The sequence below is a fragment of the Rutidosis leptorrhynchoides genome, unplaced genomic scaffold (assembly GCF_046630445.1).
Source record: "Rutidosis leptorrhynchoides isolate AG116_Rl617_1_P2 unplaced genomic scaffold, CSIRO_AGI_Rlap_v1 contig30, whole genome shotgun sequence".
Lineage (NCBI taxonomy): Eukaryota > Viridiplantae > Streptophyta > Magnoliopsida > Asterales > Asteraceae > Rutidosis > Rutidosis leptorrhynchoides.
The window spans coordinates 14,471-31,602 of record NW_027266543.1 but is presented as its reverse complement, the minus strand read 5'-3'; the positions used below and the strand labels follow the sequence as shown (position 1 = coordinate 31,602).

At 37.2% G+C, this 17,132-nt stretch overlaps 3 protein-coding genes, 1 non-coding gene and 1 pseudogene across 4 annotated transcripts; 3 read left to right on the top strand and 2 right to left on the bottom strand.

The window, feature by feature from the left end:
* The first annotated feature begins 3 nt into the window (after positions 1-3).
* LOC139882718 (U1 small nuclear ribonucleoprotein C-like) lies at positions 4-831 on the top strand. The gene is made up of 3 exons (XM_071866995.1): positions 4-72; positions 114-351; positions 581-831. The coding sequence occupies exons 1-3, from the start codon at positions 4-6 to the stop codon at positions 829-831; spliced, it is 558 nt and encodes a 185-aa protein (XP_071723096.1).
* A 506-nt stretch (positions 832-1,337) lies between these two features.
* LOC139882717 (uncharacterized) lies at positions 1,338-5,000 on the bottom strand. The gene is made up of 8 exons (XM_071866994.1): positions 4,943-5,000; positions 4,317-4,658; positions 2,507-4,155; positions 2,134-2,403; positions 1,983-2,063; positions 1,764-1,875; positions 1,591-1,657; positions 1,338-1,425 (listed from the first exon to the last, which is right to left on the bottom strand). The coding sequence occupies exons 1-8, from the start codon at positions 4,998-5,000 to the stop codon at positions 1,338-1,340; spliced, it is 2,667 nt and encodes an 888-aa protein (XP_071723095.1).
* A 204-nt stretch (positions 5,001-5,204) lies between these two features.
* On the top strand, positions 5,205-5,276 carry TRNAP-AGG (transfer RNA proline (anticodon AGG)). Its single transcript has one exon. It is a non-coding gene; the product is annotated as a tRNA-Pro (tRNA).
* A 1,066-nt stretch (positions 5,277-6,342) lies between these two features.
* On the top strand, positions 6,343-8,218 carry LOC139882716 (secoisolariciresinol dehydrogenase-like). The gene is made up of 3 exons (XM_071866993.1): positions 6,343-6,389; positions 7,257-7,325; positions 7,414-8,218. Exons 1-3 carry the CDS (start codon positions 6,343-6,345, stop codon positions 8,216-8,218), a joined length of 921 nt encoding a protein of 306 aa, XP_071723094.1.
* Positions 8,219-8,596: 378 nt separating this feature from the next.
* LOC139882723 (bifunctional 3-dehydroquinate dehydratase/shikimate dehydrogenase, chloroplastic-like) lies at positions 8,597-11,715 on the bottom strand (annotated as a pseudogene).
* Positions 11,716-17,132: the final 5,417 nt, after the last annotated feature.

Sequence of the window (17,132 nt, the reverse complement as noted above, 5' to 3'; positions counted from 1 at the left end):
ACAATGCAGGCTACAAGCATAAGGTTTGGTGCCTTTTCGTTTTATCTTCTGTTAGAGTATATTAAACAATATGTTTCTTTCTTAGCTTGAACTGATTTATTCATTTGTTTTAGGCAAATGTGAGGCAATACTATCAGCAATTTGAGGAGCAACAAACACAAAGTTTGATTGACCAAAGAATTAAAGAACATCTTGGTCAAGCTGCTGCATTCCAGCAAGTTGGCGCAGCTTATAATCAACATCTACTGGCTCAGAGGCCTCGTCTTCCCGTTTTACCAACACCTATGATGCCAATGCCAGGTGGAATCAGGCCTCCAGTTTTGCCAAGACCACCAATGATGGCTCCTCAAGGTAAACTAAACATTTATAATTACATTCATCTTTCTTCTGTTCATGTATGTGTTTGTGATTAAGCTTATTGGTGATTTATTGGTTTAATGTTTTTCTGTTTTTGTTCAAATTGAGTTTAGAATGATTTTGCCAGTTGCTTTAATGCTGCATCTATAATTAAAATGTGTGGTTTTGTTATATGGCTGCAAGAACAAATGAGCTTGTATTTTAATTATTGATGGTTTGGCAGGTTACGTGCATGCTCCTGGAATGCCACCGATGATGGCACCACCTGGGGCTCCTCCATTTCAAGGTCAATTGAATGGTCTCCCAAGGCCACCACAACTCGCTCCTCCGACAACAGTACCAGGAACTACGGCAACACCAAGTCCCAGTGGTCCTCCACCTCCTATGGCTCCACTTCCAATCTATCAACCCAATCCGACACCACAAACTAGTGGAGGCTTTGATAGTTTCAACTCCAATGAACAAAGCCCCTGAGGCCAAAGTAGGATGGTCAAATCTAAGTGATTGCTTTGACCCTTCATTGGACATTTTTCTGCCTAATAGTGTAATGTATGGAGTCTTAATTTTTGTTTGAATATTATTCTAGTAATTAAACCGCTGAATCATTTTTGTAAACGGATTTGCTGGAGGATTTGGGAACAGCAAGGCACAACTTGGTAGTTCACTTGAAGAATCTTTTAAAATATCCAGGGTGTTTTTTGAACTTGAGCCAGTTTTACTGAATTGTTATTCACATTCTTTGTTTAACCGTAAACAGTTAGTTAACTTAACAATGGCCGTTGGACGAACAATACACATAGTGTAAGATTTAGATGATTAGATTTCATTACTAAAACTAAACAAACTTCGTAATATTAGAAAACCACTTTTTCCAATGCAGTACATTGATCATCTCATTAAAGTTTGCTTTACAAAAACATCGCCCCCTAGGGTTCTCACAGAATTTGCACGAAAGAAGAAAAAGGAGCAAAGGAGAATAACTAACTGCGCTTGTCCATTGGATGATTCCTCGTTCTTGATTTTCTATTGCTCTGGTTCTTCTTTCCGTGGGTAACGAAAAGCCGATGCCTGTAATTAAAAGACAATGCATGGTTCACTTACACCAAATGCAGTATGGTTTTGCATAAAAAAAAAAGAAAAAAGAAAAAAACTATATTCTGGTAAATAATACAAGTGGTTTGCAAGAAAAGTGTAGCAAACTATCTTTTGTTCTGTTGCAATAGTAGGACTGACCTTAAAAGATCCAGTTTTTGGACTATGATTCCATTAAGCAGAAGCTCTGATGTATAAACAGCTACACCTGCAAGTCATATCCAACAGTCGCTGCTAAATGAATACTTGGGTTTTCTTTTATATATTACAAAAACAAAAATGAGAGAAAAGAACAACGTTGGGTGTATTATTACCTTTACTGAGGAGAGGCTCACAGATTGCTCGATCTTCTTCACAAGAAAGGACCAACAGATCATCAAGAATCCTTAGATTGTTTCCTAGAGGCATTTCATTATGTTCTAGAACCTGACAGAGAGATTAATTTTAGACTTTCATGAAGGACTTGACGAATCATTTAAATGATCACATATAGTTTCGGAGATGCAAGGAAAGAAACTCGCTAATAAGCATACCTGTCCATGGACTATCCTGATTAAGCTAATAATCATCTCTTTATCAGGTTTTATGTTTGGGGTAATGAAAACTGTCTTACCCTGTAAGAAGCATCGGAAATTAGTTTAATGAACTCAAGCCTCTTATCACAATCCAAAGAAAGCAATTAACCTTCAAAAGTGGGTGTTGGTTGGCCTGAGCCAATGATAGAGGCAAGCTAAAACCGATTTCTTTCTCCTTTTTGACATCTCTGAGGATGTAATTTTTCTCATCAATTAAGCAGCCTGCTTCCCCACAGCTATTCAGCCACAAAGGTGTTACCACCGGCTTACCGAGGGCAATGGCTTCTAACATATTTCTTGTACGCACAAATCTATCGACTATAAAATGTGTGGCATCAATAGAACTAGATGCAGAGAGAAGGCCTAACCGTGCCAAGATCTGACGGCATAGGGGAAAAAACACTCGTTAAGAAATACTCTTAAATTGGTGATCTGTTGATCGCAAATGCAAAATATGAATGAACAATATCATCTATACAGACCCTTTTCTGGTGCTTAATTGTATTATCATCCAAGTGCTGGCTAAGCAAGATACGGGAATCAGCCATATTTCTTTGTCTTCTCATGTTTCTGCAGGTGAAATCAAGCATAGATTTGGGGACTTCTGATATTATTACCTCTTTCACCAAACTCGGTTTTGGTAGAATTTTTTTGCCCGATTTTGTGTAATATTCGTTAGACACATTTTTCGAGGATGCCACACTTACACATTGATCACAACTGACTGTTTTAGTACACTCTGAACCATGGAAATGATTCTCTTTGCACTCTGACCTTTGACTGCACTTGCTGCTTTTCTTTACATCATTCATCACTAATGGGGTAGAGAGACTGACAGCTTCAATTGAATGCCTTCGTACTTCATGATTAGATCTTTTCCGCTTAGGGTATTTCCATGCATCTGATGTTAGGCCAAAGGCCACGCTAGCTTGCTCTTCTAGTTGCTCCATTTTGCCATTTCTGGATTCTTCAGGTGCAGTTAAACATAATCTGGGAGATTTCTCTGCAACACGATGCTCTTTAGGAAGATTGGGAAATGAATATCTCCTTTTTCTTTTGTATGTGAGGATACTTCCCTCTGTAGCGTCATTCATTCTTTTTCCTGAAAGGTCGGCTTGAGGGGTTTGAACTACAGTCGATGTCAATGATGGACTCCCTTGTTGGCCAAGAGGCTCGACTTCTAATTGTTCACCTCCAAGGGGTCTATGATTATCTAGCCTTAATGAAATCATATTGTCTTGGCTCTTTTGAGGCTTTGTAGTGGTGTCTGTGCCCATAGTTCCCTCATTCTTTCCCTCCTTTTTTGCATGGACCTGCGTCATGCTTTTTGATCTGGTTGTTATTGCAAACTCTGGATACAAGTTCTTGTTGTTTGATTTCTTGCAGGCTGAACTGGAAAACCTCCGACATTTTTTTGCAGTGCATTTTCTTCTCATTGCGTTCTTTGAAATGCCTCCAGAATCAGAGGTTGCAGTTTGTTCAAGGGAAGCAGGTTCCATATGAGATGGACCGTAGAACAAAGCTTCCATGGCTTCTGCAGCTATTTGAGTGTCAATACCAATATCGGCCATTTCTAGTGTCTCTCTTTCAGAGGCACCAGCTTCCAAGTTCGTCAAACCAGATATAGATTTCTTATTTACAAAATCCTCAGGCTTATTTGCTCTGTTAAAGCCTCCTTTATGGTTCAAATGATTGGCCTTCTGGTACTTTGTAACCTTCGTTGAAGATCTATCCCTGAAGCTTCTGAAGTCAAAAGGGGCCCCACTCATGTGCTCACCAACACCTCTCCCTTCTTTCTGATCAGTATCAACCCATTCAAAACTTCCAATTTGTGCTATTGGAGATCCAGGTTTTATTCTCTTAGCTAAACTATAACGTCCTTTTGCACTTGATACAGGAGGCGATGTCAGCCTGACAGTATTCCTAATATTAATTGCTGGAGATGAGTCCAAATTGCCAGATGTGAGGAATTGGTTTACAAAATCAAGTGCAGTAGATTCGGATAACTCTTCAGGTTCCTGAGAGAGAACATAATTTAACTTTGCGCAACCCTGCTCATTAGCGTTCAACTCTGGAACAAGTCTCTTCTGATTGATGCTCTCAGAATCATTAACTGGAGATCCCTTAACCCCTTCATGACAAAGATATAATTGGTCAGTAATGTCCTGTGAGATTTAAAAGCACACTCATAAGAAGTGGACTTCCAGCACAAAATACATGAAAACAATGTTGAATGGACAAATAAACTAGATAGAAACATCTTGTCTCAGACGTGAAGAATCAAATACTAACCTGAACTACAATTTTTAGCAGCAGAGCCAGCAATATCCGCATTTGCTGACAAAAGCGAAGTGTCTTTCTCAGTTCTTCTACTAGATCCATGGAAAGACAACTTATTGATATCACTCAATTCTCTGGTTCCATGAACTTCTTCAGCTTCACTGTCAAGCACAACAGCTTTCTCCAAGTCATCCACCATCTCAGTGTTGAAATCAGGTTTTTCCAGCTGTTTTTCAACCAGCGGGCTACCAATCACCTCCGTTTCCTCCAAGGGGATAGTATTTTGGAAATGAATGTCATCTGCGTTCGCTGCTTCAAGTATATTTCCTGTTTGATGTTCACTCAGATTTAAATCTAAAATTCAAAATCAACATGCATGTACAGTTGAAAACTGTATTTCCTTTACCTCGAAACTAGCCATGAACATTAAATCGCTGTTGATCGATCATACGTTTAGGGTTCAACGTAACCAAAAATCAAAACAAAGGAATGAAATAAAATGAACTAATTTCAAATTCAAACATGATCCAAACAATATCCAAATCTAGTTTTCATCATATCATCATGCAGTGTGGTGATGATCGACTGTGAGTGAAATCAACAAAAGCTGAAAGCGCGGATTATTAAAAATTGATTACCAGATGGTGATGGCGAAGCCGGGAAGAGCAAATTCTCCGTATCACTCTGATAAGCCATTAATTTGCCTTACAGTTTAGATCTCACAGTCATCTGATTAAAAATTGAAGTAGATATATAGAGAAGCCGAAAACTGAAAACAACATTGTTGCGAGGCGTATATGAGAAGATTCAAGTGGGAAACATTTGAGTTTTGGAGGGAAAGCGGTTAAATCAATCAAATGAAAAAATCTACTTTTAAAATAAAAGCGCAATGACAACACTGGGCATTTGGTCTAGTGGTATGATTCTCGCTTAGGGTGCGAGAGGTCCCGAGTTCAATTCTCGGAATGCCCCCTTCTACCCAGTTTTTCCATTTTTCAATTTGACTTTTCGCAGCATTAATAACATCTTATTCTCTCCAATCGCTCGAACTAGGACGTTAAATGTTGTGAAAAAGATGTAGTAAAGAAAATAAGATCAAACAAGACAGAATTTTTGATAAAAATATGAAATAGACTAGAATATTAGTAATAAATACAAAAAAAAAAAGAGATTAGAATTTTATTTTTTTTGATAAAAGGTATATTTATTAATTAAATTTATAAATGGGAGAGTCAAATTATGTCAATATTCCGACAATCCTCAAAATTAGGGGTCAAAACATAAAAGTTATGGATATTATCGGTAACATCATCCACTAACTTGACTATCATGATAGATTACAAGTGAAAGTATTTTCCAAAATAATCTAGGATTGATACAAGCATATAAATCGTACAAAATAAGAAAGCGAAATCAATCTATCCTATGCTTTGTGGTCGACCAAAGATGGACTCCAACTGAAGATGTAGTCGAGTCGCTTAAAGAGAACCGGAGCTAAGTTGCCTTAACACACGTCCCACTACATGATATTTAAGAGTCGGTCCAATTTTGAAAAGATAGGACTGAAATGTTTACAAAATTCGCAGGCTTAGCATTTCTAAAGTCAATTATATGACTACAAGGTCTGCCACGACATGTCATATTAATGTATCTTATATAGATAATAAGAACTCTTCGATTTATTTGAATTGCAAATTTTATTATCAAATCAAAATTCGACATATAGTGTTGGGTTAAATTTTTGACAACGATTAGGATCATGTTCTTCAGGTAATTTGAGTGGTCTCGGTACACTTGGTCTTATTCTTATGTGGTGCAATGGTACTGAGAATGAGATACTGCATCTACCATTTTCAAATCAGTTCATATGCAGTTTTCAGTATGAAATAAAGTTACTATCATAAATCGTAACGAGACTGATTTGGATTTTGGAACTATTTCTTTAGCGTTGCAATTTTATGTGGCGGCATTAGAGCCATCCCCATTCCTCGTTAGGGTATAAAATTTAGAAGAGCTCAATAAAGTTACAGTATAGCAAATGACTTGGATATTGACGGATGAAGTAAATGACATTATTAGCCCTCAGTAACTGACGTCCAATAAATTTTTGTCTTTTGAAAAAACATGGATCGCAACTTCCAATCACCAAGCTCGCAACTTGGAAGGGGCATATTTATATTTTTATTCTGTCATGAGTCAAATATAAATAATAAAGCTATCTGGTATGTGCATGTTTCTGCCGACTGCCATTTTATATATATAAGCAAGCTTGCTTCTTCTCTTCTCCGTCAACTCTCTCTAAAAGAATTTCAACAACACAGAGAAAGCATGTTCAAGATTGGATTCAGGTTTGTATTCAAAGTTGCAATTAAGCTTTTTTTATTTATTTTTTCCTTTTTAGTTTAAGTTAACTTACAATTCCTTTCTGATTCTATTCTTCTTGCTGTTTTAAATTAATCAAACATCAACATGAATGCTTTAGATTCGTTTAATTTCGTGAGTTCTGGAATTCGAACTTGTTACCAGACATTGACTTGTTATTTTACAAGCTATGTATTTTATTTTATTTTAATTTCTGGTTCAACTTTGTTTTGGACGGTGGAATCATGTGGGAATGATTTGACTAGCTAGCTGGCCCATTTGAAGCAGATTTTTATTTTATTGGGATCCAAGAACCAACAAGAAGCTAGCTTGGTTTTCAGTACCTGCCATGTGACCTGTTCCATTTTTTTGTTCTTTTCTTGGTTGCTTTAATTTCCATTGGCCAATTATTATAATTTTAAGAATCAATGGCTATTGGCCGGCTAAACTTTTCGTGGCCAAATAAGCACATCAATCAAATTTAGTTTCTTCATTGGTTCAAATCATCTTTTTGGTGGCCAACTATACTGCATTACTTAATATTAAACGTACTGATCATTAATTCACATTGACATTTTCTTTTTGAAACAGGAAAAATTTCTCTGTTTTAACAGCCAAAAGCTTGTACAAAGGACTTTCGACAGAGACTGCCAATGGAAGGTAGTAATACTCGGAGATTATTTATTTTTTACCTTTTTAATTACTAATTCACATAAGCTAATTACTGTGTCGTTTTCATGTGTCCAAGAAAGCTGGATGGCAAGGTGGCGCTAATTACCGGAGCAGCCAGCGGAATCGGCAAGACCACAGCTGAGAAATTCATCAGGGAAGGGGCTAAAGTCGTAATTGCAGACATTCAACATAAGCTCGGACAAAAGGCGGCCGACCAACTTGGACCTAATGCAACTTTCATCTTCTGTGACGTCACGAAAGAATCAGACCTCTCCGATGCTGTTGATTTCGCCATTTCCAAATACAATCAGCTAGACATTTTTTACAGCAATGCAGGAATTCCCTGTAACAGTCCTAGAAGCATCGTTGACCTTGATATATCGGCGTTTGACCGAGTCATGGCTATTAACGTTCGTGGCGTCATGGCTGGTATAAAGCACGCGTCGCGCGTGATGATTCCTCGTCAGGCTGGAAGTATCCTCTGTACGGCCAGCGTGACGGGACTCATGGGAGGATTAGCACAGCATACTTACAGTGTGTCTAAATCTGCTGTTTTAGGAATTGTGAAATCTCTGGCTGCGGAGCTGGCACCGCATGGGATCAGGATCAATAGCATATCGCCGTTTGCGATTACGACGCCGTTTGCGATGAAAGAGATGAAGAACATGTTCCCTGGCGTTGAAGAATCGGTCCTTGAGAAGATGGTTCATAGTTGTGGAGCGTTACGAGGGACTAATTGTGAACCTGGCGACGTGGCCAATGCTGCGCTGTATCTTGCGTCGGATGATGCTAAGTACGTTAACGGCCATAATTTGGTGGTAGACGGTGGTTTTACTTCATTCAAGAGTTTGAATATGCTAACACCGGATCAGGTGGAGTGAGTTTTTTACTTTTATCTTTTTGACATGCTAAACTCAAAAGAGCAATTGAAAGAAAAATCATAAGACAGAATCAAGGTTGTCTGTTTCAGATTGTGGGAGTATTTCTCTGAATTTTGATTTGAGAAAGTAAACTTTAGTTATATACTATTGCTATTTAATGTGTAGAATCATTGAAAGTTTCATCCACCTAATAAGAAGAACTATAGCAGAGTTATTCTTCTAGGCTTGGCTTGATCAGTGCCTGTGTGCCGAGATTTCGGATTCTGTTCCCGAAGTTTGGATTCTTCTCAGGGAGCCGGTATTCAGTTTAACATCCTCCGAAAACATTGCAAAGGAATCTATCCTGACACGATTTTTCGTTATGATGGTGCAAAACAATCAGAACTGTTCTAGAACAAGCTTGCGCATGAAGTCTTCTGGAGCTGCAAAGTAATGGACACAAAATTCCTGGTTATCGGTAAAAGAAACATTCACAATCTTACAAGATATGAATTTCTCCACATTTTAGAAAATAGTACAAAATTGACAAGAAAATAGATACCTAAACCATTTGTAAAGAGCCTGAATTGACCCAGTGCCTGCCTGATGAACATTTCGACTCCACTGACAGTAATGGCTCCAACCTCAGCAGCTTCTCTTAAGAGCCTTGTATTCCTTGGAGTGTAAACCGCATCAATAACCAGTTCGTATGCTTTCAGAGCCTCCTGAACAAAAAATGCTCATCAGGATAAAATTGATCACTAAAGTTTTCTATTATATACTACATATCAGATAGATAGAGAGATTGAGAACCTTTGAAATAGGAGTTTGATTGATGTGTGGTTCCATTCCAACGGCAGAAGCATTTGCAAGAATCATCCCTTTCGCCGTGCTGAAATGCTCCAACCTCTCCAATGGTAGTGCTTCTCCTGAAACTGCTTCTGCCAGAGATTTTGCTCTCTCTTTCCAAGCAAGATAATTAAAAGTTTTAGAAATGTGAAAATAGTAACTTAAAAAGAGCTCCCATGCTTTTGTTTCTTACCATAGTTGCGATTGAAAATGACAACTCGTGCTCCTCTACTTTTGGCGCCAAATGCCAGTGCTCTTCCAGCACCACCTGCTCCGACCAACACCAAAGTTTTTCCTGCCATCGGAGATTTACCTGACAACCCTCCATCGGTAACTTGTCTTTCTGTTAGTTAATCCAATGCAAAGCCTAAATGAGAAATCGAAGGACATTTTCAAGCGTATCTGATTTCAAAAGAGAGAAATAAATGCAAAAACCTCTTAGTGCATCCTCAATTGCAGATATGGAAGCCTCACAGTCTGTGTTATAACCAATCAACTTCCCATCAATTGTTCTCCTAATGATTGTATTTACAGCTCCAATTGACTGAGATTAAGCATTCTTAGTCACTCATAAGTTGTCATCAAACGAGAATTATTCAACACAGATTTGATTTCCTGACCTTAGCTAATGGATGTACTTCATCACAGCAGGCTACTGCTGCTTTTGTGAGGAATTCCTACACTGCACAACACACCAATTTATAAGAAAAATAATTCTTCAAGTTCTAGGATTCTGCCAAGAAACATAACAGGGGTAATATCGGGTTGGATACCTGAATCCCACAAAGTCGTGTCCGGTATAAGTTCTGAAGAACTCCTTGACATCGTCGACTTGCATCGGAACATAAATTCCGTTAAATCCCGTATGTCTGAAAGCATGATTATGCAGAAAAGGACTTTTACTATGTCCAACAGGATTTGAAATAAGTCCGAACACTTTTGTATCAACATTCAAGTATTCGAGCTTATTATAAACTTTTTCAAGGCTGGAAAGAGATGGCAATCCAGGAACAGGATTTCCATCCAAACATCCATACACTAAAAATCCACCGAATTTCGGTCCCAGCAGCTGGCTTATCAGACCTCTACTACCAACTGCCACAACAATCAATGGCACCTAAGAAAAAGAAATTGAAATGATAATGTTGCACAAGCTATTCAATCATCTCCTAGTTTTAAATATGCTTGAAACAAGTACCTGACAATGGGTGAGAATCTGAAAAATGGGAGCCAAGTCAGTGATAAAATCGACGCAAATTTCAAGTTTGAGTATGTCAGCTCCGGTAGATTGCATTTGTGCAATTAGATTTCCGAGCTTTTCAGCTGTAGGTTTGCATCCATTGACATAGCTCGACACAATTATCTTGCTATTGGACCGATTAATGTTGTTATACTCAGCAATGTTTGTGTTGGATGCTACCTGGAAAGTGTAAGTCTATTTTAGGATTGACAAGGTTTCAGAATCAGGATTCACTTCTTGTTTGCATTCTCCCAATAAAAAAATGGATTACAAGAGACAGATTCTAGTAATACCTCATAGTCGATTTCGACAAATTCAACGTCCAGTTCTAGAACACGTTTTAGTACTTGCAGGTAATTAGATTGTTCGCTTGATGATTTGAGCCTGTAAAAAAAGACAGATTGTTCGCTTGATGATTCCAAGAAATGCTCGATTCCCAAAATCTCCCAACGGAAGGGAGGGTAATGAATACTATGGCCAACCAACATTCATGACTGATTTTCAATTGACACAAAATTCAATGGGGCCGCCGGGGCCCTAATCATTTAATATCCCAATCCCTTCCGTCCAATGTCACAGTACTCTGTACAACTAGTATGTTTTAAGTTTCACGATAAACACATCAATGTTCTTGAGTCATTTATTGAATCAATTCTAAATTACTGTAATTATTTTTTGAGTTTTTTTAACCAATGCAATGTTGTACTGGATAAATATTAAAAACTCGTAATTGTTATGAAAAGATCGAAAAATTTATTCATGATATATAATCTTTCTAAAAGTTTGGTTAATATTTTTATTTTTTCATAAATACTTACGATCTTTCCATAATATCGACGAATTTTTAATGCTTATCTAATGCAATATTGTACTGGTCGGAAAAATCCTTATTTTTCTTTATGTAAAATACTTCACGTTTTTTTAGTGTGAACACCACTTTCATACTTATATTTCAACTAATCTGAGAGTAATTGAGAAAATGAATTCTATTTAATTTATATCCTACGATTAAATATCTAAGATAAGTAAGACTCAACAAAAGCATCACATTGATTAACATGAACAATTTTTTCAACTATTTATATTATATAATGTTTAAGTCCTCCGTTTCGTGACATAGTTGAAAAAATTGTTCATGTCTTTGCCTTCGCTCTAGACACGAAACAAACGAACGGAGCCTAGCTCAAAAATTGAAAGAGATTAAAATGTGGTAATTAATGGCATACTTGTAGGAGAGAATGGCAGGAAGAGGTCTAAATCTGACGAGTGTTTCGAGCTGAGAAAGATTAGTAACAATGGAATTATCCAAATGAAGCTCTACAAGATCAGCTCCTTCTGCTTTAGCTTTCTCCATTGAAGCCTGCATGTCTTCTACACTTTGACATTCCAATATTGGCGTGCACACTACTAAGTTCTTCTTCATAGCCATCTCAAATCAATTACTAATGTCTCTCTTCCTCTTTCTGTATTTGTGTTTTGGAGAAGAGAATGAATGTGGGGATAGGTCTAATTAATATATTTAGACCAGCTGCTTTTATATAGATAGGAATGATCCAGAAATGTCACTGTTACACATTCATTGTTAGAATTATTGCTAAGCGCTTGCGCCTAGCCTTACCCAAAAGTTTTGAGTTTTAAAAATGACCAAAAAATGTGTAATAATGTATATATATGACCAAAAATTATTAAACGAGCTTTATCGAGTTAAATATATATATATATATATATCTATATCGTGACTTTGAAACTAAATATGCAAATCCGTGTTATTTAGTACTATTATTTGTTAAATTAAAAGTTCATATTTTTGTTTGTTATTAAAAATTGTGCCTTTTCGAAATAAATAAACAAATGGTAAAAATAAACCCATTGCTATTTTCTTATCCCACTCCACTCGTGGTTAGGGGACCTTTTGCATCGCGTGGCCTATATATGAGAATCACATATATATATATATATACACTAATTTTATGTACATTACAAATCCTATTATTCACTCGTGTCAAATTCCAGCCATTGATTCAACTACGTACTATCAATGTCTCAATCACTGATTCCAACATTGGAGAGGAAGTTATGTTATAAAGATTTATACAGTATTTCCTAAGCTCAAATTAGAGCTCATATCTCCGAAATCTAGAATCACAAGTCATAAAGTTTATTTACAACCAGTAACTTTCTTGAGCTAGTAATGGAGGTGAGGTCATCATTTCCACCAAGTTGTGAGCTCAGCCTCTCCAACTTCACCTGTTAACCCGATGATGAAAATACCTTGATTATCACTTAAACATCTTCGAGACAATGGGCTAAGAAAAAACGACAACGTTTTACTGAATTTACTGTGCATTGGCAAACTATGAAACCAAAAAAGATCAGCTTTAAAGCAAACTGCTATTTATCCTTTTTATAAACATCTCTGCTTTCATATTCGGCATTGCATTTTCCTAGATGGCTTTCCTCGACTGTTTCATCCTTTTTTTATCATCATATTATTGTTCGGAACTCACAAATCAAATCACGAACAATCCGGAAGAGCTAACAAGCAATAAAAACAGGTTACTATTCTAAACCTATCTAATGTCCAAAATTAAGCCTGTTCTTCTTCTTCTTCTTCTTCTATTCTTTGGACAATCAAGCTAACAGCTGCATTTGCTGATGAGAATGCTCCATGAAAGCTTTCTCGGTAAGATATGGATTCCAAATCTCTAGCCATCTTCAGTAATATCCCAGCCAAATCTGTCTGTTTCTCTACCAACGATTTGTAATATGATTGAGCTGCAACCTTGCTTATTTCAATATTTGTTTCTTCAGGACAATACTCCTCGTCCAACCACTCGTGCAAGGTTACCCTTAGCCACTCCGATTCCTGCACAAAATACAACCAAGTATATCCAATCCATAAAGATTATCTCAAGCTATGAATACCAAAACTGTCCACATTGACATTCTCCTAGCATACCAGATCACATTCGCCGCCATTTAGGAACAATACAGTAGTTCAATTCAATGACGATATTCTAAAATCTAAACATTTACAGCCAGATAAAATAACCCCCAATTTCAAAAGGCCATACAACAGAAACAAGTACAAATTAGCCAATTAGGAATCATCCTGCAACTAGTTCCTTCCACAGACAAAAAAAAAAGTTTCTTCCTTTAAATCAACCCAATTGAGGAAATCCATAATCTTGAGATGGGAAATTGGAAATTGATTACAGTACCTCCAGGGCTTTGGAAGGAATTGACCAATTCTCAGGGACTCGGAGTTCTTCAACTAGGGTTTCTTCTTCCTCATCTTGTTGTTGTTGTTGTGGACTTGAATGAGAGTGACATCTTCTTACTACACTAACATCAAACCGAACGGATTTCAAATTGATTCCAGCTGCTGCTGTGTTCACTTCACATCTTTTGTTGATGATCATTTTTGAATTCGAGACACATAGAAATCTCGGCGATGTTGAAATCGGAAAGGAGCTCATTGTGTGAGATTTTTCCCTCTCTTTTTTTCTTTTTCCTCCTTCGTATAGTTTTAAGATGAAAAGTAAAATTAGTGCATGGATAAGAATTTGCTTTATGTGGGTGTGCTCATGTGACTGAGATTACACTGGATGTTCAAAAGAAACGATGTCGTTTGGCCCACTTGAGTTGAAGGAGTTTGTTGCTTCTCGGCTTATGATTCTTTCTAAGCCGAAATGAGTGTTTGGTTTGGTAACAAAAATTTTATATATTTGATGCTTGTCATGTCAGCTTCTCGCTTGCGCTGCGATCAAAATATTTTACCCTCCTTCTTTAGACATAATTACGTAGCATATGTAAAACCTTGATGATTGCAAATCACTAAATTCTACTACGTCACCGGTCGATCATACGACCACGGCGAAGATCGCTCACTCATATCACGACCTAATCTCTCATAGTATCAAATCATTTGTCACTCTTAAAACTACATTTTCTCTCGTTTCATAGTCTGTCACTCAACTATTTCATCAGCAGCCCAGGTAATGCGCACCCAGTCTTTTATAGATTTTAAAATGCACATATTGTTGGATTCAATATTAGACTTCTTAATTTTTGGCTGTCTAAAATGTCCCCCTTTCTCAATCAAACTTAGCTATGGCAGATTTTTTCAGGTGTTTGTAAAAATGGTACAGAGAGGAAACAAGTGAAGAGAAAGTTACAGGGAATAGAGGAAACAAGTCATGGTAGCTAAGGTTTATCAGGTTAGTTTCTTGTGTTTCTGACGGAAAGTAAGCAGAACTCAAGAGATGGAAATGGCGTGTTTGTGTGTCTGAATGCAAGAGCTATAAACTCTCTAATTTAAATGCTAATTCAATTGTAATAATGTGTCCAATTAATTTGATGATGATATATGGAAGATGAGATATAAATGCATGCTTTGATCTGTTCTAATTCTTGTCGAATGTGATTGTTTTCAGAATTCAGCGAAAAAGAATCTGTTTATCGTTAAAGCAAACTCTAAGGTTGGTAATTTTAAGTGAGTTTTCAAAGATTTTGCTTCAGGATTTGTCATAAATTTAGAGGAACTGGTCCTTAGTATCTTTGGATGTTATGTGCCGCTTAAAAGAGAAAAACTAGATGCATTGTGATCTGTTGGCAACAAGAAATGTGTAGTCTGAAGTCTGCTGCAAATAAAGTTAGATATAGTGGTCTATTTTAAGCATGTTAGTGGTTTCATTTTAAAGTAATTCCTTTCCTTCCCAAAACAACTTGTCTTTGGAAATGATTGTGAGCAAGAATCTAATGATTGCATCTATTTTGAGACGGAGATAGTATTAGATTAGCTCATATCATGGACAACTTGAAGTTCGTGATAGAATGGTTCCTTTCCTAGACAACATTTGTCCTAGGGTTGATTGTTTACAATGATGTTAGCTTTTTAGTTCCTAGTATAAAAACACTCGATCACTTTTAAAACTTAATGAGAAAAGCAGAAAACTCGAACCTCATTCAAATCAATTTCCTTTGAGTTTCTTTTATGTTTAATGAAATTTTTGTTATCTTGAGGTCTCCCTTTATATATCATTCGCTAGACTTGGCTAGAAGCCTTCATCTTCCTACCATTTCAAGTTATGAACAAATACAGTGTTGTGAGATTTTAACTGATTCTGATTTGGAGAATCTAATATATATTATAAAATACTGAATTTCTGTTTTCATCAAATTCTATGGATTTTGATATGAATATGAGCATAAATATATTGTTTGAGAGGAAGGATAGTGGTAATAGCATATGGGCTTCAGCTTAAATCAACATTCATTAAGTCCAATCAAATTCACAAATTCATGTCTCAATTATTATATTATCCTAATTTTATCTGTATTAAGATTTTTATTAAATATAATTCTTAACTAATTAGGTATTATAATTGTATTATATAAAGAGCTATCTTGCTATTGAATAAAGTACACCATTCTAGCTTAACACTCAATTCTATCATTCTATCATGGTATTAGAGCCACACGACAAATCGTCCAGAAAAAAAAAACATTGTTTTTTTTTTCTTTCCCCAGCTCGTCACCATATCCGATCCTACAGCCATGACAACCACTTCATCAAACCTCATCACCATTAATCCCATCACACAAGCTCTTCTCAAGCTCACTTCATCAAACTATATGGCTTGGCGCTTTCAATTCTATAATTTGTTTATCGGTTATGACCTCCTCGGCTTCATCGATGGCACAAAACCTCAGCCACCTCAAATTGTTCCTGCTGATAGCTCCACCGCCCCAAACACGGCTAGTAGCTCCACCGCTCCATCCACCACCCCAAACCCATCTTACTCTCTTTGGGTTCGTCAAGATCGTCTCATTCTTAGCGCCATCACCGGAGCCTTGAGCCTACCATCATACCATTCATCTCATCAGTAAACACATCTAAGGAAGCTTGGAACAAACTTGAAGCGATCTATACTAAAGTTTCGTGTGGAAAAATCAAACAGGTCAAAGCACAACTTAATAAAGTTGTCAAAGGCCAAATGTCAATTACAGATTATATGCAATCTATTCGTGTTCATGCCGACCACTTAGCCTATCTAAAATCTCCAATGGATCCTGAGGATCTTACCGACAAAATCTTAGCAGGTTTAGATGATTTTTACAATCAGGTTAAATTGAATGTCAATGCCAGGGATAGCCCCATTTCTTTTGATGAGCTACTTGAAAAGCTCATTGTTGCTGAATCTGAGATGCCACCAAGTTTCCCATCTCACTTTCCAGCTACTGCAAATTCCACCAATCGGTCCTCGAGTAGGAACTTCACCTCCAATCAAAATACTGGTTCCTGGCGTACGCAAGGGTCTCAAACTCCTAACCCTCGATCTCAGAACTCTCAGCAATCTGGTCACCAGAATGCCCAATCATGGTTTACAAATGCTACTCAGCAGCCTCAAAACAATCAACAAATATGGAATTCAAGCAATAATCAGCAAACTAATCATAGAGGAGCAGGTCCAGGTTACTAAGGTAAATGTCAGATTTGTAGCATGCAGGGACATAGTGCCAGACGCTGCCCGAGTGTCTGTCTTGTTCCGTTGACAACAACCCTAGCTGCTTCATGGCAACCGTCTGCCAATCTTGCTGCTGCATCTTCATCATCCGGTTCACAGTCCTGGTTGCTTGACACAGGGGCCTCACATCACGTCACAACGGATCTTGCCAACCTCTCCCTGCATAACACATATAATGGTCCTGATGACATTATAATCGGTGATGGTAAAGGTCTTTCTATCAGCCATATTGGCAACACTACTTTAAACACATCTATTAAGCATCTAAATCTTGACAATGTCCTTTGTGTTCCTCAAATGAAGAAAAATTTGGTGT